The sequence below is a fragment of the Lepidochelys olivacea genome (genome assembly GCF_965140295.1).
Source record: "Lepidochelys olivacea isolate rLepOli2 genome assembly, chromosome: 8".
Lineage (NCBI taxonomy): Eukaryota > Metazoa > Chordata > Testudines > Cheloniidae > Lepidochelys > Lepidochelys olivacea.
The window spans coordinates 95861984-95887385 of NC_140418.1; the positions used below are offsets into that span (position 1 = coordinate 95861984).

The following is a 25402-nucleotide window of genomic DNA, read 5'->3' on the forward strand; positions in this document are numbered from 1 at the left end:
TGTTGTTTGTGTAATTGTTAATCAACTGAGTGCCTCCACTAACTTTTATTATTTGTATTACTGTAGCACGGAAGGGCCCTAGTTATGTACAAACAGAACTAAAAGATGGGCCCTGCCCCGAGAGACTTACAATCTAATCATACAAGATGTTTATAGACAGGCAGGAGAGTGTATTTTCCTTAGTGTGCCTGTGCTCTGAAAAGTGAGTCTGGAAAAATGCCACTGCGCTGCTCCACAGATCTGCCACTTGTGCATACGTGCGTATCTGCTGGCTTCAGTGGCGGGAATAGGGTTTTCCTGCTTTTTACTCCTAATAGCCCTGCAGAGCCTCTGCGGCTAAGAAAGTGAGCAGGACTCTAGTGCTTCTCTTGTTGTGTATCAACCGTTCCAATCAGCTACTCCTGAGCAAGCTTATTGAAGGCAGCGGAGGGGTTCTGTGTGTGTAACCAAGGGCAGAACTCAGCCTGCGGAAACTTTTATCCCGGTGGTGATGCTTGAGAAGGCAGACTGACTCATCGATCTTGGGTTGAGTCTACAAAGCTGGTAGTTAGGAGAAAATACCTTTTTCCTTGTAAAGTGGGCACACCTGTGAAGGAGTCATAGCTAGGCAATAAACCTGGAGCCCTGGGATGCTGCCACTTTTACAAAGTCGCTTTTTATAGTATATAACCACCCTTTAAACTCTACCCCACATTTTAAATAGGGCTCATTAGATGTTGTAACTGAGTGTGCCTTGCATGCTACAGGTTTTTTGATACCTTCTGGGTAGGCTGTGTGGTTGTGGAATTTTAGAAAGAGGATCAGTTCAGCATAGGGCTTTTGATTTCCGGTCCTGGTCTGCTCCAGGTCTGTAGGAGCTGATAGTGCTGGTAAGGTGGCTGATAAAGGAGAGCAGGCTTCTGTAGTCTAGTCTCCTGTGAGCTATAATGTTTTGGTTTGGGGGTTTAATGTGTGGGAGGTGGGTGGTGCTGGTGGGCTGTGATATGCAGGGGGTCAGGCTAGATCTGGTGCTCGCTTCTTGCCTTAAATTCTGACTCAACAGTAATCCAGTGGTGCTGAAAAGCTCGCGTCCTGTCCAGGCCTCTAACTAGAAGGGTGGTGAAGTGATGTCAAACAGGGTGTGCCCAGCAAAATGCCCTTTCGTCTTCCAAAGTCGCCTACCCCCCACAACATCGCTGGTACGAAACAACTCCTCGGTCCTCCATTACACAGGAGCATGAAGTAGTGAATTGTGGCATTTGAGCTCTGGTTTCCCCATATGCGGTTAAAGTACCACACTGAGCGTTGAGCAGCTGCAGCTAGAATGCAGCATGCAGAAAGGCTCTGTCTCATTTAGAGGTTAGTCCTTGTGTGACAGCCCTCTTCACTGGACACTGTCCAGCACACAGGGCTTCCGCCTAAACAGAGGCAAATTGTTTTCATTGTTAATCTGGACTTGGAAAGTGAATTGCTGTTTGTCTTTCACGTCGTGGGCCCTGGGTCCTGTCTGCGGATGTGTAAATTGCACCACTAGTGAGGTGTGAGATACAGGAGCAGAATAACTATTCCTGTGGAGATTACATCACTACCTTCTGCTGGAATGACATGCTCCAGATCCTTCACCAAAACACACTGAGCCATGTGAGGATATGTCTCTTATGATTGTGACACATGCTGCAGAAGGCTTAGGTGAATAGTTACATGTATGGGTGTGTGTATATATACAATATAAAATTTCCCCCTTGAATGCAGTTAACATGGTTGGGTAATGTGGATTTCATATTAAAGATTAGTTTAGGAAAACAGCCTTGTTTTTAATCTCTCCTTAAGTGCTATATACATTTTGACTTAAAACCATTATGCCCTTGGTCTTCAGAGTTTTTTGCATTGCGTATGAATTTAATACATTGAGTATGATTATGCTCCACTACAGGAAAATCTTTCCCTTCTATGCTTCCTGTGTTACTGGACAAGATCTACACAGGCTGCCAGTTACACGCTGTAGACACACCCATACACACATGGACTGCTTCTGGCATGTGTACGAGGTGATGCCCAAACCTCGTACATGGATTCCTTTGGCTGCTAATGCACTCTGGACTTCAGATTTACAAGTGTCTGATTGTAGATGCAGGTCTACTTTGTGCATCTCCGCCAGGGAAAATTCTGCTCCACAGAGCATAATGGGTGGGGATGAGGGTCCTGTTCGCTATTGAAAGGGGATAGAGGCAGTTGATTTACAAGGAGCATGCTGAAATAATCTGCTGCTGCTCAGTCTCCACAACAAATTAGTGGACTGTGGAAGTGCTAGAGAAATGTACATCTCGAAGAGTGAGGGTTTTAAGGCTGCCGTTTCATTGAATAATTTCAGTCTGGCTGAAGCCCAATTTGGGTATCCTGTACCTCCAACACTTCAGTTATTGTCACATCCTTTCTGTTGTGTTTCTAGTTCTGCTGCCAGGTACAGGGGATTGCATTACAGGAGTGCATGATTATTAGCTTTTGGCAGTGGTGAGAGCCTGAATGGCTTCCTCGTGCACTGGAAGGCTGGTGTTTAGTACCACAGCTTCCCCCTGCTGATAGGCTGTTCCAGTTAGCAGGGCTTCTGGCAACACCGCCAAGCAACACAGTCTTTTTGTGTACCCTGGTGTCAGGGAGCCTGCATGAGTGCTCTCCTACAGATAATTCAAGTATCCAGCTCCTAGCTGTGGTGTTTTGTCCAATTTCTATTGCGTTCTGACCTACATCATTCTTTATTTGCAAAGCTATACTCGCAGGCAGCAGTAATAAATCAATTAATGACTCTGATGAATCGTTTAATGGCTGACAAAATAACACTAAAGCCAACAGCTTGGATCTCTACAGCAGTACCAGAAGACGCTGGTTGACTCAGGGTAGGGAGACGAAACAGAGACTGTTAGCTCAATTAGTGCAATTAGTGTGCGATTTAAAGGCTTAGACGGCATCTGCTGGAGTACCAACTTGGTGTGTTAACTGAATGTCTAGGTTTGGAAAGCAAAACTCAGAGATCCAGATTTTTGCTATCCTACTGGCTGCTTCTGTTTTTAAAAAATACAGATCTATTCAGAACTGTTCCATGAGTTGAGTTGTGTGTCCCGCCAAGAATAAACTTACCCTGTCTCAAATCATGCAATGCTCCAAGTGCACGAGGTCAGTCACAGCTCAGGCCCCTGGAAGGAGGTAAATTACCTACTCCCTACTAAAGTTGAATGCCAGCAACAATACCAGGGGCATGGAAAGATGTGAACCATCCCAGGAATTGCTGAATGATTTGAGGAACTTGAGTTCATGAATTTTATAAAAGTACCATGGCTTGGAATTGCTTGAAGCACTGTCAGTCTGGCCTGGACTCTGTCACCACCAGAAAGTTAGGGAAGATGAACAGACAGGAGCTAATGGTGTACTCCACCCTTTCCATGCCTGGAATCCAGCTGGGATATTCCCTCCCACACATTTCATTTAGCAAGATAGGAAGAGAAGCTGGCCACAACCCACTTCTCCCTCCCACCCAGTGATAGCCCCTTCTTGATCGGTTTAGAACAGGGGATTTTTTGGGTGGGGGGGAGGGGGGAAATGAGACCTCTTTCGCCTACTCCTGACTCAGATACCGTGTGTGCTTGGGCTAGCGAGTTTATCGCTGGGCTGTAGTCCCTGTTTGTAGGCTGTCAAGCTGCATCTGCAAAGAGTTTGGAGATCCTTGGGTGTAAGTGCTCTGAGTGTGCAAGTATGTTTGCTTCTAAAGTTACAGCTGCCGCCGTGGATGTGAATATCTCATGGCCAACAAGGTTTTACCACTCAGAAGTGACTGTCAATAGGCAGGTAACAAGATGTGATTTGCCTAATACTGCGTGTTTATTGAGGTTGGCAAAGAGCCTTTAACATAACTAGACAAATAAAAACAGCATGTGTGTATAATCTGATAATGAACATGGCTGCACACAAGACTTCCTAATCTTGTGCTGTATAAATAACACTGTTTACCTGCTTACCCCCATCACAATCTGTGCCTTGCAAATATCCACAGTAGGAAGACCCGTCTCACATCCGGTTACAACAGATATGCCCTCATGCAGTAAGGGAGACTTTACAGGGGTCTGTTTTACTAATTGTCCAAAATATCAAATGTGAGGAGTCAGAATCATCAAACATTGAGTACTGTTATCCTCTTCTTACCTAGGCCTGTGGGTCTTGCTTAGACATCCCCCTCCCTTCAACCCATCCAAAATGCAAGCGCAAATAGCCCTGCCTTGCCTGGTTCTTGAATCCCTTCAGTATCTTCCCCTTACCTAGAGAAGTGGTAGATACTCCATTACTTGAGCTCTTGCATTCAGGGTTGGATGTCATTCCAAAAGAGATGTTATAGCTCAAACGGCAGTTTATGGGCTTAAACCAGCAGCGATTGGATGAGGTTCTACATTATGCAGATCGCACTATAATCGTCCCTTCCAGCCTTAAAATAGCCGAATCCCTTTCAGCAACAAATTTGAATACTGCCACCTTGCACAAGTCAGCTCCGCCCTGGCTTCGTTTCTTTGCTACCCCCTCTTTGCTGTGCCCAAGCTATAGAGGTAACCGCTCCCATTCTCATCCGAGTCTTCCAGTCCTGCTCCCTACATTGAGGAAACCCTACCCGTTGCACCACTGCTCCATCCTCTTGCTTTACAATCTCTTCCCTCACACTCCCCCCCGGACTTGTGTGTGTTGTCTGCTTAGGAGGAGCTCTCAGGCACTCTTGGCACGACAGAAATAATGTTGAACTTTGTTCCTTGATGTCGCACCCAAATTGAAGCAACACGAGAGATACCGTAGCTCTTGGCGTCCTCAAAATGAAAACTCTTTCCCGGGCTCCTAAACACTTTCTCCATGCAGTCTGGTGTATTGAAAGTACTCCACACCTGCAGCTTCCATTGAAGTCAGTAGGAATTGTGGCCTCTCAGCACTTCGGAAAATCAAGCCAATACTATAGTGTGCTTAGTATGACAAACTGGCTCAGTGGTAACGTGGGTCCCTCGCATGTGAAGAATCCCTCTTTAGCCAGAAAATGGATCAACTGGGGGAAAAAAAAAAGGGGGGGGTGTCATCTCGTCAGGGCCTCCTAGGGTGACCAGATGCCCTGATTTTATAGGGTGAGTCCTGATATTTGGGGGCTATTTCTTATATAGGCACCTATTACCCCCCACTTCCTGTCCTGATTTTTCATATCTGCTATCTGGTCACTCTAGTGCCTCCAGCCATTGCAGGATTTTCCCCTTGGAGAAAATCTAGAGGAGAGCAACAGAAATGATTAAAGGTCTAGAAAATATGACCTGTGAAGCAAGATTGGAAAAAAATTGGGTTGGTTTTAGTCTGGAGAAGAGAAGACCCCGGGGGGGGGGGGGGGATAGGACATAAAAGGTTGTTACAAGGAGGACGGTGAAAAATGATTTTTGTTAACCTTTGAGGATAGGACAAGAAGTAATAGACTTAAATTGCAGCAAGGGAGGTTTAGGTTGGACAATAGGAAAAACTTCCTGATTGTCTGTGTAGTTAAGCACTGGAATAAATTGCCTAGGGAGGTTGTGGAATCTCCATCACTGGAGGATTCTAAGAACAGGTTTAGATAAACACCTGTCAGGAATGGTCCAGTTATTATGTAGTCCTGCCTTGAGTGCAGGTAACTGGACTCGACCACTCCAGGTCCCATCCAGTCCTATACTTCTCTGATTCTATAATCTCTAGTGCCTTGCCCGGTCTAATGTTAAGTGTCTCCATCAAGGGGTACCTTTCCCCTTTGAAAAGCGCTCTGCTAGACCTCTTGGGCAGAATACCTTTTCTGGATCTTCTGCCTAAATTTTCAGTTGTTCCAGATTGTTCCTAGTTTCTTATCACCCCACAGTTCTTATCAGTTCTCCCTTCTGAACTATGATTTGTATTCCTGGAGTACCTAAGTGTCCCAGTCAAGATCGTACAAGCCCATAGTAAGAAAGAGTCCCTGCCCTGGAGAGTTTATAATCCAAATAGACATGACAATGGGTGGGGGAGAAGTAGTAGTAGCCCTATTTTTCTAGTGGGGGACTTGGGCACAGAGAGATTAAATGACTTGCGCAATATCACAGGAAGCATATGATAAAGCTGGGAGCCAAACTCGGATCACCCATCTAGTGCCTTAACCACAAAACCATCCTTCCTCTTTACTTGGTATGTGCACCCTTCAGGTAGTTGTGGGGTTGAAGTGTAGCAGGAGAGGAGGCTAACCTGGTTTAGACACTCTTGGTTGATACCAGGCAACGCAAGGGGCTGGTAGTGAATTCAGAGGTGGATGCTTTTACCCACTCACCACTTTAAAAGACACTCATTTAATGTAGAGCATGTTAGTGTGGCATCTGATGGCATTGTAGTGACTCTTTACTGGGGCCACTGCCAATTCATTCATGTCATGTGTTCTTGCAGAGCTGGTCCAAGTGCCATGCATTTGGGGATATACTGTTTCTCTTAGGTCATAGGTAGGCTGTTGTATAGAGGGACCTTCATGTTTAACTTAGTGTTACTGGAGAACAGAGGAGTTGGGGAGGAGAATTAAAAAATAAAATTTCACTTTGCAGTCTTTGAAATCATTCATCAAGTACTGGCCAATCTGGCTCCAATCCTGCAATGTGCTCGGGCACTTGTGGGTGTTTAATTATTAAATTCTGCCAAGTGCCACATGTGCATGGAACCGTACATGTAAACGGAGTGTGGGGGTATGGATCATGGAAAAACAATTCTGGGATTTCATGGAAAATTGGCACAGGCTTGAAAACATTTGTGTTGTGCCCTGTTGCTCTGCTCCTTAGCTCTTGCCTAGAGAATGCAACACAACATTCTGTTTCAACCAGGAAAATGTAATAACTAAATTAGATGGTGGGGGAGGGTTCTGTTTACGCTAGCAGAACGTATTTTGTGGTGCATAGTTCTTTGCCATTGCTTAGGGCAGCCATGATGACTTTATTGCCAGGGTACGGTAGCCTTGATAAATGAGTATTTTAGCTCAGGTTGACCTAGGTCCCCCTACATGGTGTTAAACCCATGTGTTCTTTGCCCGTTGGCAGTAACCAGTCAGATCGCAACACCTCTGCTTTCTATGGCACATAGTTCGTATCTGGTATAGATGGGCCCTGAAGTGCCCAGATATGTGAACTGTATTATTCTAAAATGCTTTGGGATCTGTTTAGCTTTGGGAGGTTTCCCACCAAGGGATTATGGTGTGCTGGAAATCTCTTGAAACCATAAAATACTGCCTGGCAGCTTTATTGCAGTGCTGCCTTCTTCGGAGAGAAGCATTTTGTATGATAGAGGGCTTTATAAAGGAAATGTTAAGTGGATTTGCTGCAGTTTGGCGCTGGGTCTTGTATATTTTCTCATTAAAAGCATTCATCTGCCTTGCAGAGAACCTGCAGTGTGTTCAGTGGGCTTGAATTAAGATTTCATGTCACTTCTAAAGTCTGACCTGCAAAGGGGAGAGAAATTGGGCTTGTGCCCCTTTTTGCTGCTCTGTATTGTATAAAGACAGCCTGAAATGGGTGGGTTTGTTTTTCCTGCTAGTTATTTTTAACTGTACAAATACCAGGAATGTCAGATCTGGTTCTTCCTTGTTTTATCTGGAGGATTCTGCTTCTGATGCACAGTTGCATTCTCAGCCCTTAATTTGGGCTGAAGGGGTGTTGAATCCCCAAGGGAAAGAATGTTTTCTCCCGAGTGCTTTACTTAGATAAGTGGTGTAACAAATCTAGGCTTTAAACAGCCTGGATAAACATCACTTCTCCATCATTCAGCTTTTGCTTCCTTGTACTTGTGATGTCATCCACAGTATTCCAAGGTCCAGGCCTGGTACTTTCCCCCTCTCCAGTGTCAGGTCATGTTTAAACACAGGCTTGCATGGATGGGGCCATGTGTAAGAAGGCAGCCTGGTTGAAGCACACCAGTGGCTTTGAATAGTGCTGAATTCAACAGAGGCTTGGTTTTGGGGACAGCAGTGATGGGTTGCCTGGCTCTTGATTGCCTTAGAGCCATTTGCAAGGGATATGACACACCTGCAGGCTGTCTTAACTTCTACAAATGGGTGGGGGAAGAGGAGTGGTGAAGGGAGGAGATGGGTAAGTGAGAAACTTAGTCAACATAGTAGAGACAAAAAGTGTTAGGCTGAGTTTTGGGGGTTTGTTTTTTTTCACTTGGGCAGCGGTAGATGCGCTACACCAGTGCACACCCTGTGTTGCACGGGGGCAGCATTGTCGTCTTATAGAAGTGTAGGACTGGAAGGGACCTGAATAGCCCATCTAGTCAGTTCTGCCTTGAGGGCAGGGGAATGAAGTCATAAATGAGGGGTTTGTTCTTTTGTGTGTTATATATGGTTTTTATTTTGGTAGTTCCTCGAGGTCCTAATAGAGATCAGAACCCTATTGTGTTTAGGGACTGTATGCATACGTGAGAGTCCCTGCCTCAGTGAGTTCACTGCCTACATAGACAAGATGGACAATATGAATGGGATGGAAAACAAAGGCATAGAGAGGTGAAGTGACTTTTCGCAGATTACTCAGCAGGCTTCTTGACTCCCATTCCAGAGATCTGTTAGACCACACACTGCCTCCGATATAAACTTCCCTCATCTAGGGACACCCTATACTATTCACTGAAATAATTTAAATAAAAATAAGCTTTCCACCTGCCTGTGCTTTTGTGAGAGCCAGTTATGACCATCAGAATTGGTGGAGGTGGGGTGAAATGAGGCCTGCTTCATTGTGTACAGGAATGGGACGTGCGTATTTGACAGAATCACTGCTGGCTCCTTAAATGTATGATCCACCAAAAAGGATGTTCAGATGTTGTAACCAGTACTACAGAGATTGGTCTAGGTAGCACCTCCTGAGAGTTGACAGTTGCTATTAAACCTGGAATTTTAGGGTTCATAATCTAGTTCTGTAAATTTACAAAATGGATTAATTTACATCAAACAATTTAAATCACTGACTTCAATCATGATATAAATCAGCAAGTAAATCACCTATTTTAATCATGTTTTACATTTGTACTTTTTTAGTTCTTTTCCTAAAGGACTGGTTCTCATTAGTTTGTAACTATTAAAACGTGTTGATTTGCAACTAAATATAGCCTTTGCACTGTTTTTGTTACTACTTTTTGCTAAGCAGGAAGAGTTTGTGTGTACACACTTATTTAAGCAGTTAAACTATGTAAGTTACATTTGTTCAGCTTCTTAATCTTTACATTTTTTACTATGCCAGAAAATGGCAAATACATTCTTTATTTACCAGATTAATTTTTTACTTGTGATTTTTTTGTCAAGTTCTACCTGAATGGTAATTTTAAATTCAATTAAAATGCACATGTAAACTTTTTACTTTAAATAAAACTACCTAAGTGCTGGATACTTTTTAAAAAAAAATGGAACGTTTTGCATTTAAAGCTAATTGATTTATGAAACACTGAAAATGTTATCTGTAGCTAACTGATTGAACTGATTGTCTCTGGTCATCATGTTCTTCAAGATTTTTAGAACTAGTAGAGCTCATCCTCTTACACCTAGTTTTTATTTAGATTGGATGAGGTAAACAAGCTCTCCTGCCTTTTCAGCTCCCAATTGGTTTCTTAACTTTGAATGAACTGAGCTAGTTCAATAAACTGAATTGAAGAGAATGTTCTCTCTGCACCTGCAGAAGAGGCTAAGGCTGTCCAAAAGCTGGTTTAATACTTCTATAAACTCTGGTTCTAGGTGCTTAGCCAGTGACTTCCATCGGTTCAGGGGTTTGCCTTCCTTTAAAACTTGGCAACAAACATGGACTGCTTAAAATTATTTGTTGTATTTAATTTAAATGACTTTACTAGATAAGAAGTTTAGGGCCTTAGTTCATTTGGAAATGTAATTGTAAGTAGGCTTGTTTTTGTTTTTTTTAATTAATTTAAATAAAATCTGATTTAAATTTTAAAAATTAAATTTGACTTTTTTTTAATCCACCCTGTAAATTGCCTTTGGTCCAAATAAGCTTTGCAAAGGTGAAAGCGGTGGCTTATGATGTTTGCTGTGGATGGCTTTGTGGGGAGAGATTGTTGCCATGTTCTGGCTAAAAGATTTTAGAAGCAGCCCGTCTATTTCAGATCCTTATTGTTTGTAATGTTTAATAAAAATGCTTTATACTGATTTGGCTATAAAATATAATGCAGGTAGTGGGGCGAACTACAAACCCATACAATCTAAAGCAGCACTTTCCCCTTGCTTCCCCCCTGACTAGCCAGCGCCCAGAACCATTCTGGAGTAAGTAATAGCTGTGACTTCACAGCTCATTACATGCGGCTGGTGGAGCAGGAGCTGGCTGCCTGCAAAGGCAGAGAAACCTAAACCAAAAGTCAGGAGCGCGAAAGTTCATTCTGAACTAATTTGCGCAGAAACCATCCTGTGCCCTGGCTAAAAGGGGCATTCCCCACAACCAGGCTGTTATTTTTTCCTTCAAAAAACACTTACTCTGAAACCTGTTATTCTGCAACAGCCGTGTTAGTCTGTATTAGCAAAAAGAAAAGGAGTATTTGTGGCACCTTAGAGACTAACCAATTCATTTGAGCATAAGCTTTCGTGAGTTACAGCTCACTTCATCGGAGGGGGGAGGTATTTTTTCATGCTTTGTGTGTATAAAAAGATCTTCTACACTTTCCACAGTATGCATCCGATGAAGTGAGCTGTAGCTCACGAAAGCTTATGCTCAGATAAATTGGTTAGTCTCTAAGGTGCCACTTGCAGAATAATGATCCCATGCATATGAGGGGCTTTATTTATGCTCAGTAGGTTTTTTCTCAGTCTTTCTGCTTAGTATTGTTGTGTTGGGTTTTGTACTTTGCATTGATAACACAGCCTTTTCTCACAGCAAGGTGTAAATAGCTTGACAGTTTCAAATTACACTGAACTGAAACCCAGGCATACAGGTTGTTAGCCTCGAGGCAAATTTTCTACCCAAAACTGAAACTGGCTTAATAATTTAAAAGTGCTATTAAACTGGCTTCCCTCCCCTCCCTGTTTAAATACATACAACCAATGACGCGCTTAGAGTGAAGGATAGACTAGAGAGGCTATGGAGGGAGGAGAGGTGAATTCAGTTGGGTGATGTGCTAACTGTCATATGGGGCTTTCTGAACCCAAACTCGCTGCCTGGACTCTGAATCTGAGGGCTTTTGTTGGCTGAAATTGGGTGAAATATTGTGGTGTTTTTCAGCTGGTTCCTGACTTGTCATAAGGCTTACCTTGCCCATTCGACTGTCTTCCGAGTTTCTTGTTTTGTTGAAATTGCCATCGCATAAATTACAATAAACACTTGAAGAGATGCCATTTACCTTTTTAAAATGGACTCTCCAGTGTTCCTCTCTCTAAAGAAGTTTTGGTGGGAAGGGGAGATTTGTAGGTGTGGGACTTAAACCAAGAAGAAAGAGGATCTTGCTGTGTTTTGATATCTTGTGGGCTTTCCTTTGTGAATGCAATTTAAATGACCGGAGGAAAAGAGCAATAGTTCTGTTACGTAACATCAGGTACACAAGTTTATCATAAAAATTCAAAGGAAAGTCATCACTGATTGCATTAAACTCGGTCACGTTGGTTTTCAAATTACTCTGATCTTTAAACGGCACTGGAAGTATCTGCGTGCTCGTCTACAGATAAGTGAGCAAACAGCAGAATGATTATTGCTGTCCTAGAAGGGACATTTCTGTCAGCTGTGGTGTTGAGGGAAGAAATCTTTCTTTTCCTTCTGAGTAGCAGCAGCCTTACATAATGCTGCTCCTTTTTTCAAGCAGAAACTGCCACTTACATTAAGTAGCAGGCCAGTTCAGTGTGTACAGCTATTCTTTTGACACAAGCAGAATCTGCCAAATTTAAACTAAGATCCTTCCGTTTGTTTCCACAGGTGAAAGGCCAAAGCGGAGTGATTGGTTCATTAAACTGAAAGTGAATACTCAGTTTAGTCTTGCAGCTGTTTATCTTTACCTACTGTCGTTATAAAAATGGCCAGTTCACTCAGCAAAACCCAGAAGGTGTTCTCTGTTTCACGGCCCGCTACGGGTTTGATATGCACGCCAGAGAACTCCCCTTTGCCCCACAATGTATATAATATAGAGGGAGGAAATATGAATACGGTTGCTAAATGGGAACAAGTGTTATCCAAGTAACCTGCACTCTCTGCTGTACACAAGGGTGAACAAAACCAAATCATTTGTCTACCAAAACAAAGGCTTTCAGCAGAGCCACTTGCAGTTTAGGTATGCAGTCCAAGCAACTAAAATGTAAGGAAATGCAAAAGCTTTGTGAGGGACCTGGAGGGAAGGGGCTGTATGTAGAGCTGAAGCATTTGCAGTTATTACAAGACACTTACTGGAAAATAAATAATAAAAAGGTGCAAGGTGGGGGATGCATCTTCTTCGAGGACAGAGCAAAACAGTGTGGCAAATCTGGAAAAATAAAGCAAGGACTTGTTAAGTTTATTTTTTAAATAGTTCCAAATTCGACACATTAGAATCCAAAATCAGATTCTCCAATGGATTAACGATACTAAATATCTTGGTTACTTTAAAAAACCAAAAAGCCTCAGTTTTTGTAGGGCCATGAACAGGGTGCAACGTGAGCTCTTCCTCTTGTTTGTTAATGGATAATGTAAACTCCATTCCCAGAAGCATGCTGACCAGAGAGAGAATAGTGGTGCAGGAACAAGGAAGTAAATAAATGGGAAGGGGTAGGGGACAGGGTGTTAAGTCAACTGGAAGCCCTGACCAGTGGGTTCAGAGTCCTCACTGGTGATCTGTGAAGAGAAAATCAATAGGGAAAGAGACATAGGTGCTTTTGTTCCAAACCATCTTGAAAGGGTTTTTTTTTGTTGTTTTTTTAACTCAGGTTAATGATGCCTTACCTGAGGGCATCTTTGCTGATTTCTTTTCCAATGAATGCCGCTGTTGTATTTCTAAAATACGTACTTACCATAATTAAATGGATGGTGTGGAAAAGTTGTTTAAAAAGTCACTTTAGGGTCAATCCCTGCCCTCAGTTGCACCCAGGCATAGATAGAGGTGACCTGAGCAACATTTGGTCCCAAGATATTAAACCTAAAGACCATCATCGGCTTCCATTTTGGTTGAATGCTTTAGCATAGTGTTCTGAAAATGGGCATAGAGGGTGCAGGTTGATTTCATACCCCTTTGATGCTATCAGTGATTAGTTGTGGGTTAATTGGTATAGTGGGGTATGACAGCAGAGGTTGCCTTTTAAATCTGACATGAAATCAATTTGTCCATCTTTCTGTTTCCTGCAGAGCGCAGCTGCAGCCCCAAGTCCAGTACTAGGAAACATTCCTCCTAATGATGGAATGCCAGGCGGTCCCATCCCTCCAGGTTTCTTTCAGGTAGGTTTTGAACTTCCTGATTCTTTTTGGTGGTGTTGGTCCATGTGTCTCCTTGGCTTCTTAATGTCAGCATTGCAGTTTCCAAGAGGATCCCAGAAAATAGTCTCTTGATTAATTTTTTTTAATTAAAAATGCCAGAAGTAGCCAATCAATTGTAACGTTCTGCTGCTGTTCCACGTTGCTTTTTGTAAGCACAGCAAATTAGTCTCTCTGATTCTTTTTTTACAATTGATATTTTTCCAAAATGGCTTTTTTTGGGGAGGGGGGGGAGAATTTATTTATTCTTCGGTCACAACGGGCTTGTGCATAATTCAAAACATGCTGGATTTTGGTTCTTGGAACCTTTTCCCTCTGGTTAACCACTTGATTTTTTCCAACTGCAATCACTGAACGCATTTAACAAACACTAGCTTAAATTGTAGCCACAGGCAGAAGCAGATTCAATATGGGTCAAAAATCATTGCATGTCAAGGAGACACCTTGTAAGAATTTGCTGTAAGTGTCCTCTCCATTTCCATGGTTCATTTTACTTATGCCCTGATTCAAGACTTGGCAATATAATCTATGCGTGATCCTAATGGGAAGGACTTTAAAGAGCATTTGGAATGGAAGCTTTAAGATTTATTACTTGTAAGATGTTTTTAATTTCTCTGGAACCTTTTTGTATGCCATGTATATGTGCTGATTGCCACAATGTGAAATCTTGGTGCGTTATGATCTTATTTCTTAAGGAATAAGTGCTTGTTCATGTAACAGATGAGCTGGCTGTCGGTGGGCAATATTTGTTCTGACCAGTTGCTATTGTTATCTGGGTTCATGATTTGCATACAGGAGAAGTTCTTGGGCAATAGACAGCTTTACTTGATAAACTGATCATGATTTGTTGTGGCAGTATTGTGGTTGATGTGCATGCGTGGAGAGATGGGATCTTTTTGTTAAACAATTCCCCATTTCCTGAACATGCTCATGTCAAAATAAGAACATCTGAATATTGATTTGGCCTGTTGCAGGGTTTACCAAAGCGCCTCTGATATCGGAGGAGACAAAGAGAAAAGAGGCGATGCCTTGCAGATTATAGCTGCTGCCAGCAACTTGCGTTCTGTTCCGTGTACATAACAAATGTGTTTCCAGGGTTTTAATTTTCATTCTGCTGAGTGAGAAGTTGGTCCATACCCATCCCGCCCCAGCCTGCAACCTCACACCTCTGTGGGGTTTCAAATTTCAAAAAAGTTGGAGCAGATCCAGAAGTGACACATTTTATTTAACCAAAGTGGGTGTGGGGTAGGAGTGACAGAGGGAATTTAAGCTTCTTTTTTCCTTCCTCTGGTTTATAATGGCCCACAGCTCTAGTAGCCGTGGTGTCCATTGGTGGGCTACAGGGCTCCCTCCACATGATTCACTTGTCATAAGCAGTGCTTCCCTAAAAGCTGCCTCCCACCCCAAATTCTACCACACACATTTCCTTCCCTAAATGCTAGCCCCAACTGCCGTCTCCCTCACCCCTGGAAAGGAGGCCACGTTTTAGCGGTGTCTGAACTTTGTACCAAAACCACCGTAATTTTTTTTTTTTTCGGTGTTCAGATCGTTTCCACTTTTGGATAAGCTGGAGACTGCAAGCTCTGCCTGCTCCGGCATCTTGCTAGTGGGTTTCTGTGTTGAGCTGTTAGCTGCTTTTTAGTTAGTTTCTTATCTTCGTAGGAGAACAGAACACTGAGTTGGAGAGGGCAATGTCTGAAGGGACACAGGAAATGCAAAGGATTGAAGCAGCTAGGATTTCCCTCCCTGACCCTAATGTGTCAGCCTGGGCAACAGACTGACTAGTCCACTAGCAGATGGAGGCAAGGAATGGGACCGGAATGTAGTAAAGGCATAATGTGGAGTCCGATCACTGAAGACCATTGACTTGGTGTAATATAGGGGGTGCTCTAACTGTGCCCTAATTGTTTTCCAGACTTGACCCACTACATTGGATTTTGTCTGTTAGTGGTTAGTATGGATTCCAGTAACTTCAGAACAAAAATTCTGTTACAGGGTAGCATTAATCGGCACCTCAGAATCAGATATGACCCCTTCCCCCAGTGAGCTTAACACCAGATACAGGATAATTCAGGAAGGGAAGGTCTGGGGGTTACTGAGGATACCAAAGGAGGAGGGATTGCCTTTCAAAGCTAGTTTTTAGCAGGGTTAGAGGAGGAAGAGGCCTGGCATATGAAGCCAAAGAACTAGTTCCAGCCGTCAAGGGAAGCATGGTAGGAGGTGCAAGGCCAAGAATGGGAAAAGGAGAGCAAAGGAGAGAAGGGTCATGGGGGACAATAAGATCAGCCCAGTCTGTCTCTAAGGCCTGTAGAGTTGTCAGTGAAGATTACAGGGGAAAATAAGGTGGTCAGTTTGGGGGGTGATTAGTTTAGAGGTGATCATGGACCTATCCAGAGCCAAAAGCCTGAAGAGTAGGAGAGACTGGAGATAAGGGGGCAGGTTTTGGGTGTATTGGAATAGAGGTGGTGGTTGAAGCCATAGGGTCATTGGGATGGAGTAGATCTGAATATAGCGTGCACAGCTATGCGCTCAACAGGCTCTCACATCGTAATGCTGGGTACGAGGTTCTCTAGGGCTGATGAGGTTTGTAAAAACTCTTTGTGAAGCTATTTACGCTATAGCCTGTGGGCTAAATGCGTGGGTGGCAGAGTTCTGAAATCTAGCTATATCCAAGATGATGGTGGCCCTGGGAGACTACTGGTCCCAGCATGCAATGCCACAGCTGCAGGCCACAATTTTGTGTTCGAGTTTGTGGTGGAGAATGCATAGTCTATTCCATTTTATAAAAATTAGCTGCAACCTTTCATCTTGTGGCAAATGGTAAATGCAGCCTTCAGTTGTGCAAAGCTTGGACCCACTTTGATGGTAAAGCATTGTCATTAGATCCCCGTTGCTGCCAGGCACCTTGCCAGAAATGAAACGCTGTATTTAACAAGTGCTGTGTACACATATATGGGTTCAGAATGTTAATGAACTAGTGGCAGGAAACTCTGATATGTTGATCATGTGACTGTACTGTGGTCACATGGATGGTTACCTGCTAAAATTCCCTTCTCCTCCTCAGAGTGACCTTTCGTACAAAAACATTTTTTCCCTTCACTCACCGTCAAAAAGATCAGGGAAGCTCTTCCCATTCTAGTTAGAAAGCTAAATTTATGCCTAATGTCAACAGCAGTAGAATAGACCTCTCCTGTTCCTAGTAGTGGACAAAAGGGTTACCGTTCAAGAGCTCCCAGCAAAAGTTTAAGGCATGGTTAGTGATGAGTAAATGCCGTGCGTGTGTGTGTGTGTGTGTGTGTGTGTGTGTGTGTACACATGTATGCATATATAATAATCATGAGACGCGCTCTGGTTATATATTTTCTCCAAAGTTTGAACTCTGTATGTAGCTCTGTAACACACTCTGATGAAATGGAAAGTTGAACATAAATCAGTGTCGGTTGCTGTATTAGCTATGCATCAGCAGTTAGTGTGAGAGGTGCACCGTAACAAAGCACGAGCTAGTCCGTGTTCCTATACTGCCCCCTAATGCTTAGAGATCTTGGGAGTTGTGAAAGATGGTGGGATTTCTGAGTTCGTTTTTCATTCGCCTCCTTAGCGTTCGTTACCCAGTATAAATGTATTTGTTTACTATCTTGTAAGCCTGTTGGTAAAACAGCAATGAGACTACTGGAGGAGAAACTGAGGTACTGTATGTAACTCATGATCCCCCTAGGTGAAGCTTTCAGGCTCCCAGGCCTTTTCTGGTATCACATCAGATGTCTCTCATTAATATTTCTAAAGCCTTGATTATTACACTTCCAAGTAGCTCTTATTGAATTGTGTGAGTGCTTCTGTGTTACTTATTTCTCTTGTGATGGAAAAACTGGAGATCCTTGTCATTTCATTTATTTTCTTCTTGGGTTTCCGGCATAAACGCATCATTCCCGATAGTGTAGTAAAGCTCAGCATATGCCTTAGCTTGCTCATAAACCAGTGGCAGTCTGTTTTCTCTCTAAAAATATGGGGTGGGAACTGATTGGTTTAAAAAAACCCAAAACCTCCTAGTAGTGTAGACACCAGATTGCTGCTTAGCTAGTTAATAAGGATAGACCAAAAGAGGGTGTAAGCCTGACTCTGCAGTTCTAGGCTCCCTGGATCAGAATCGCTGGGCTGCTGCTGCCCCACCAATGCGCCTCACAGGCTACGTGAAGAGTCCTGATGCAGAGCTTGAGGGCCAGAACGTTGCATCTCTCTTGCCACAGTTCCAACTTTCCTCCCCCAGGTAGTCTCGTGCCTTGGAGAAAGGACAGCAGTAGCACAGAGCAGACCTATTTGCACTTATTAAGAACATGTGTAGCCAGCCAACCCCAGCTCTACCACTGGGCCAGAGAATGAAGCCACCATCAGTCCACCCTGGTGGGGTTAGTGGGAGCCTCAGGCCATCAGGAGAGGATGGCTTTAAGAGGATGGCTTCATTGCTGGCAGGGCCGTTCACATATAATATGAATTTAAGGGGAAACGGAAGGGATTTTCCTTACTCTGCTACCATGTCAGGAACCACCATTTTTCACAAGTTAGCCTTGTTACATGGGCTTCTCTACTGGAATGTAAGCAATTTCTGACACCGATTTCTTACCCTCTCACTACTCTGTGGACCCCTCAGAATAACAAAGTGTTGGCAACAGCCACAGAACTTTCCTCTCCTTAACCCACCACCTCTATGAATCTGTCTTTGCTAGACAGCATGAGAAGGGCAAAACATCCTGTCGCCTGCTCCCAGGCAAAGTGAATGTCATGAGACTCCTAGGAAGCAGCAAGAAAATACAAGGGGTGAGGGCTTATCCTATTTTTTCTGCCTGTGGAAAATACTCTCCAATGGGCTTCTCATACCTAGCCCCCAGGAGGGCCCACACAGATCAAATCTCTAATGGTTCCCCATGGGGATATCTCGATTCAAAACTCTCTATTAAGCGGTATGATACTGTCTAGCCAGGGTTCAACATGCTTACTGGACATTGCTCCCCATAGTGGATTTGCATTTTCCACCAGCAGCTTCTACATCTTCCCTCCCAATTGAGGATGACCTCTTCCCAAGAGAGCATGGGACTAAAGATTAGTAGTGGTCTTAGTCTTCCAGCTGCTCACAGCAGAGGCTGGCTTTGTCTGGCTGACCATTACATCTGGGAATGATGTTCAGCCCAGTTAGTGGAACAGGGTTTTCAGTCATATAAGAAACCTGCAATTTAGAGTTTGCAACAAATGCTGCCCCCTTTCCTGTGAGACAAGGGCTGATCCTTACGGTGCTCTTTGTTTTCTCTTGATGCATTGCCCCAATTTCAAGCCTCCGTTCCAGGCTTCTCCTCCTCCTCCTAAAACAAAGAGCTCTCTTCCTAGAAGCTCAGGGCACTTGAATAACTTTACCTTCAGCAGTCCTCTTTGCTTTTCTAGGGAGTAGAAAGCTGTGGCGTTATGCGTAGAGCTCAATTATGGCTTGGCTTCTTTTGACAACTAAAGCCCATTTTTCCAGCTCTCCAGCACATCCAGTGCCTCAGACAGTTTGTGAGAGATGGCCAAAAGCTTAGCATATAAAGGTATTAGCAACAAGAGTGGTCTGGAGAGCTCCAAGACAATCTTCTGCAACAGTAGGTTGTCATGGCAAACTCAAGCCCACAATACAGGTGCCAACAGACAAACCCAGGGGAACGAGGGTCTAGTTGTTGTGGAGAGAGATGAGTTGCTTTCCACCGAACTGGGCAGGAAGTCATTACCTCACGGTCGGCACAAGTAATCTAGCAGGAGGTTATTTGAGCAGGCAGAAAGTTTTTCCCAGGGAGTGGTGTGTGCATGCGGAAGCATTCACAATGGGTGTATCAACATTGCCCTAGTATTTGGATTGGTGAGAACTTGCCAGATCTGTTCCACAAGGGACTCATTCTCATACTTGGAACTGGTTACTGTGTTTTCCTGTGCCTTCCCCTGCATATGATGGGATTTCCAATAGATTCTCTCCTTGGTGGTTCCTTGCAGAGGAAGTGGGCTTTGTTGGCCTCCTCTGGCATTTTGATTAGTTTCCAGGAGGAGTCACATGTTGGTTGGCTTTGATACCTCTTAAAATGAAAGCTCCTGACCTCGCAAAGCCATCAGATGGGGAAAAAGAGGCTTTTCTGGCAGGATCTCTCCTCCTGATGGTAGTATTAATTTGAACCAGCTTAAAGAATTATTGTCCTGTTTTGTCCTTTGTTTCTTTGCATTGCAACTTCATTGTCCTTTAAGCACCTTCTGCCATCTGTCTTTCTAAACAGTGTTGTCTGCCTTGGAGAGTTCCCAAGCTGGCAGCCTGGGCATGCAGAGAGCTGTATTTGGGTTCTTACAGGGAAAGGGTGGGCTTTCCTTTCATTATTTATGCCAAAGAGTCACATGCTCCTTTCGTTGGAATTGGGATGCAAGACTCCTCCCTCAAACTATTGTCCTAACCTAGTCACACTTGGACTGCAGGTGGTGGTGGGGGCTGCTGGATATTCTAAAAGGGCACTAAAATGTTCTCATGAAGACAAGAGAGATGGAAATCTTTTGATAATCTTGGTAGTGTGGGAGGGAATGTAAGCCTTTGAAATTCAAACTCGTAAGCTAAAGGACCAGGAAGTGTATAGGAGAAGACTGTTCTAGAAAGAATTCCCTGCACCCAGGAAAGTAGAGCTCATGAGACATGAATTGTAGCCGGAGCCTTGGCAAAGAAGAGGTTTGCAGAGTGGTCCCTTCTGGCATTCACAAAGGGTTGCAGGTTTAGACTCTTCTCCCCTAGGTGCAGCCATAAGTTGTAGAGCTCTTCAGACAGTAAGTACCTGTTTCTTATTTTGTCACTAAATCCTTGTGTATTGGGTGTATTTTTAAAGAGCATTGTTGTAAAGACAATCTCAGACAATGAGGATTCTTACCTGTCAGTAAACTTAATTTCTGATTTGCTTTGCCAGTTCTGAGGGCCACCTCCCTCCCAAGTCACTTCATAGCTGGGTGACTCTTTTGGGGAGTGAGGATATGGAGAGGGAGATGAGGAGTTATTGAAAGTCTTGTCTTTTATAACTTTTTTCTTTTCAAAGCTCATGTGGTCTGTAACTTATCGCTGCTGGAGTTTGATTTGTGGGACAGAACAATTGGTTAAAAGAACAAATAAGTATTGTTGAGCGAAGGAGATGCTTGAAGCATTTGATGCCAGGAAGGAGTCTACGTAAAGTTTATACTAGGAGTGGTGGGATGAAATGTAGAGAGAAATGTAAACTGGCTCTCAGGATAAGCTTTCAAAAGTACCATAGTGATTTAGGAACTAAAGTTCTGTTTTTCATAAGTGACTTCGCAGTAGGTGAGAGAATGTTAGTCATCAGGCCTCGCTTGCTATCCAGAGAATTAACGCTCTGTCACACTCAAACCATACACATGTAATAGTCAGGAATACAGCCCCATAAAGTAAGGGAGAAATATCTACCCCTAGCACCATCTTAAATAATTCCTCTTAACATCTGAACTCACATCTATCTACCCAGTCCATCTACACGTTTTCAAAAGTGACTTAAGAGCCTTTGTCCCATTGAAAGTCAGGCACTTATGGACTATTAGTATTAATATTATTAAAATATTTTTTCCAAAACGGCATTACAAAAGTGACACCCCAGCCAAACTAGCGGTAAAACTACAGCAGTGTAAACATTTCTGAGCATGGTCAGCTTTGCAGTTGGGAATGCAGCCTCTAGCCCTGTGGCAGTCTCCCCCACGGGCAGTGAGGGATGCGCTCATTATTTGAAACATTTAAATTCACTGCACAAAGCCCACAGTAAATGTAAGGAACTATGGAGAATAATCGTGAACTGTCAGGAGGATGGACTCCGTGACCTATAGCTGGTCTCTTCCTTCTCTTAATTTATGATTCTGGAATATCACAGCTATGGGGAAGGATGGGTGTTTGACAGTGTTCAAAAGCAGGATTGGTCCTGCTTGACTGTCACTTACCCTGAGCAGGGAGAGTAACCAAGCTGTTCAGCAATGTGTGGGACACTAAATCCAAACTTGCAGGTAAGAGTCGTCATTTCAGATGTCCATAGGTCAGGCAGCCATTTGAGTCTCCTAGTAACTGAGGTATGGCTTGCTAAACACTGAATTTTGCTCAGCTGCTGCCAGAGCCCTGTATCCTGAACCTGAGTACATGATGAATCATGCTGCTGCTGCTGCAGGACAGGGTTTTTTTGGTTTTTTGGTTTTTTTTCAGTTTCCTGTCGTTTGGGCTGTAAAATGCGGTTGCATTCCTGACTATTGCATATATGGCTTGAGTTAAAGTAGAGCATTAATCCTTTGGATAGCAAGTCAGGCCTAATGCCTTTAATATGCATCTTACCTACTGCTAATGTTGTCGTGATTAACTGTGGAGTTCTAAAGTAGGGGGGAATGATGGTATCTGCTGCTATGGAAAATGCCTCTTTAATCTCTGCAGTGTTTTCTGATAGAATGGTTGAAGGTTCTTTGATACATTCCTGCACTTATTTTGAAGGATTCCAGAGTTTCTCTAATAAAGAATTTTAGTGATTTAATTTTCCCAGTTGGCATCTTAGAATTCTATCTTTTAAAAGGGGGGCTAGATTCTCTTTTTCTACCCAATAAAATATACAATTTCACACCTCTCTAATGATGGCAAATCACATTTTGGGTACCCTCTTTTATGTTGGAATGTGTATCTAGAGAAATATCATTTAAAATGTGGGATGCCTTCCTTTAGCGAAGTATAAATTGTAGATAACTTGTTGTGTTGATACTTTACCTTGTTATACTATTCTTCATTATTCTCCCCACCCCTAGAGGTACTTAAAAATGTTTTTAAAAATAAAAAAAAACCCATTATCTGAAAGTGTGCATCTCATAAAACATGATCCATTTGTGCTAAATTACTCTTGAAACATAAATTGACACACATATGCAACTGTGATCGCTTGTGCAATTTTCCATGTTTAATATTTTACAAGAAGGTTGAGAAGTTGAGCTTATGAAAGATAGAGTGGAAATAATCTCATCAGCAACAACAAAACACTTCTATTATCTATTGGTATAGATTTGTCTCTGAGAAATGGAGTACTTGTGGCACCTTAGAGACTAACCAATTTATGAGAAATATATTTCTCATAGTCTGTCTAGTTAAGGCCACGGTAATGAGCCGTGCTGACAGAAATGGACTAGAACACCTACAGGTATCTGTAATTGTCTTCCCAGACCACTCTGATAAGTCTTTCAGAAGTACCTGAGAGAAGATAAAGCAACTTGTGTCAAGCAATGAGTTAAACCATTGTTTCCCAAAGTGTGGGGGGAGACTGGGCAGGTTGTTTCCTGAAGTCTCCTCTTTCATTTAAAAAAGTTTCTAGCTGTTATGATTGTGAAGAAAACTTTCAAAAAGCGAATTGAGCATAAGCAATGTAGACTCAAGCAGATCTCGGCCAAGAACTTGAAATGATGTCTGAGTTGCAGACCGCCCCATTCGTTCCATTGGGTGCTAAGTCAGATGCCAATGTGTCAAATGTCAGCATAATTAACTGTTCACTGCACATCAACGTATGTAAGAAAGAATAGGAATTATGTTCAGAACATCTACCCCAGCCCATCTCAAAGTGGGGATGACCCAAAGAACTAGCCAGAGTAGGGCTGCTGGGAGGGGAAATGAGTTCAATTTTTCTGAAAAGGGGCACAGCTGTCACAAGTTTGGGAAATAGTGGGCTAAACCGTCTAAAAGAGATATTGAAATAATCACAAAGTTCAGCTCTCACTTGCTCAGAAGCACTTGTTTTTCCCTCTTAATACGGAGTGAAATCCCTGATAATTAGTCTTGTACCTGAACAAGCATTTTTAAAAAAATCAGGATTTTTTGTGTGGGGGTCTGGCCCCATCCTATTAGACAAGTTTAAGTAATGTATGTTGAACATCCCAATAGAAGCGTTGGCTCCCCTGATTGGAGCCAGTTCATCGTCTCATTAAAGCATTCCATATTGCTGAACCGTTGTGATCAGTCAGATGAGTTCACTGATAGATTTATAGCCAAAAGAACAATTGTCTTTTTTTTTTAAACTAGGAAAATAAAGACCCAACAGGCACTCTTGGTTGAAATGCAATTCTCCTTGGTTGTAGAACATCTGCAAATATTTAGAGAGAACATCCAGACGTTCTGGTCTTTTTTTTTTTTTGAATAAGAGGTACGAAATGAATCTTAAGCGGTGCTGTAAAAGCTGGAAGAGATTGGGATGTAGGAGAGCAGAAGAAAATAGAATGGAAGGCTGCAGTTTAATTTGAGCACAATGGATTTAGTGGCCTCAGGGTAGCAGACAGGAAGTAGCTAACATTTTCAGATGCTTGTTGTTGTTGCCGTTTGAAAACATCCAGCTCCTCCCATGCTGCATAACAAGTTGAAAGAGCATGCAGTGTTTGCCGAGATGTTTGCATAAACTGTACATCTGCAGTTATATTATCCAGAAGTAGCTGTCATGAGCATTACTATTGAACAATAATGTGGCCATGAGGATTTGATTTACTGCCATGTGCTGCTTGCCAACAAAATGTTTCACAAAGTCTTGAGTTTCCCGGGAGTATGTTACAATTTCTCGCGTGCTTGCAGCTTGCACAGGGCCATTACTGTCTGTCTGTCTATTGTGGAGCGGATGGGGAAGAGGGGGCAAAGATTTGGAACTTCTTGGAAAGGACTCAATTAACCGCTGCTGCTCTTTATGCTGAGCTGTATTTTGGCAAATTTGTGAACTTTTTGGAGATTAAGCAAGCTGTACCAGAAAAAAGGACTGTCTGCTTGGAAGCGTGCAGACAGATCCCAGTCCAAGACCAGCTTTTCTTTAGAGGAATTCAGAAATGTGCTGTTGTGAATTGCAATGATCTACTTGCTGATCAGTCTTACTTAAGAGCAGAGATTGATCTCTCCCCTTTTAATTAACACCGGCAGGTAGGGCAGAACCACTCTAATGCTTTTCCATGTAATTTGGGTGGGAGGTGACACACATGTCAGACTGCGCGCTTGCTTCATGCATGCAAGTGTCGCTTTTAACCTCTGCTGCTTTGTCCCAGGTGATTGTTCTCATGTAACACTTCAGCAGGGGAAAAGCCCGGGCTAGTTGAGCGTGAGCGGAGTATACCTTCACGCAGCTGTTCCATTAGGAACGGAAGGGTCAAAAGATGAAAGCCCCAAGCAATAGCGATGGCCAATTCCAGATTGAGGCATGGATGTTTTCAAATATCTGAGTGTCGAACTCCTTTTCCAAGTGGCTTAAACGGTACCTGAAACTGTTCTCAAACACAACTGTAAGCAGTCTGTGCCCTCATCTAACTCCTTCTAAACCATATGACAAGGCTTGTTAGAAGAAGGTAGACAGCATCTTAAGGGGAAAAGCACCGAGTCCACAGTTGATGCATTTCAGTCACAAAAAATCCCAAGATGTACTTCCAATTTGAAGGTGGGGTGGGGTATTCATTCTCTGTCAAATTGCTGATCTTTTACTCTGAAACACTTATTCTGTGAAATAGATTTCCTGGTCTTAAAGCTTTAATCATAGCTCCAAAATTTCAGTCTGCTTTACAACAATGCCCTAAATGTATGTTAACCACACCTACTTGCACGCTGGTATATGGAAAACTCCTCTTCGGCAGAAGCTGAGTCACGGCTGCATTGTGGGTGCTTAACTCTGCTGTGACGAAAGTGCAGCTTTATTTGTCAGGGCAATTTAATGATGGGTGTGTTTTGAAACTCTTGCTGTGCATTACTGTTCTCTGCACAGCTTCAGCAGTGCTGTTCTCCTATGCCACTTCCAGTCCTTCTCCACGCTGTCGTTGAACCCAGGCTGAAATGTTCTTGCCGATAACAGCTTTAGCCACAGACGAGGTGTCACTGATTCTATTGAAATCAGTGTTCAGGCAGGACATTGACTATTCTCAATTCTTCTCTGAGATCTTTACAT

At 43.1% G+C, this 25402-nt stretch overlaps 1 protein-coding gene across 4 annotated transcripts in view; it reads left to right on the forward strand.

The window, feature by feature from the left end:
• SSBP3 (single stranded DNA binding protein 3) overlaps positions 1-25402 on the forward strand; it is a 136693-nt gene that overhangs the window by 81492 nt on the left and 29799 nt on the right. For all 4 annotated transcript variants that reach the window (XM_084636477.1, XM_084636475.1, XM_084636478.1 and 1 more), the window contains exon 5: positions 13311-13400. In XM_084636477.1, the coding sequence (XP_084492603.1) occupies positions 13311-13400 (90 nt within the window). The remainder of the gene's footprint in view (positions 1-13310; positions 13401-25402) is intronic.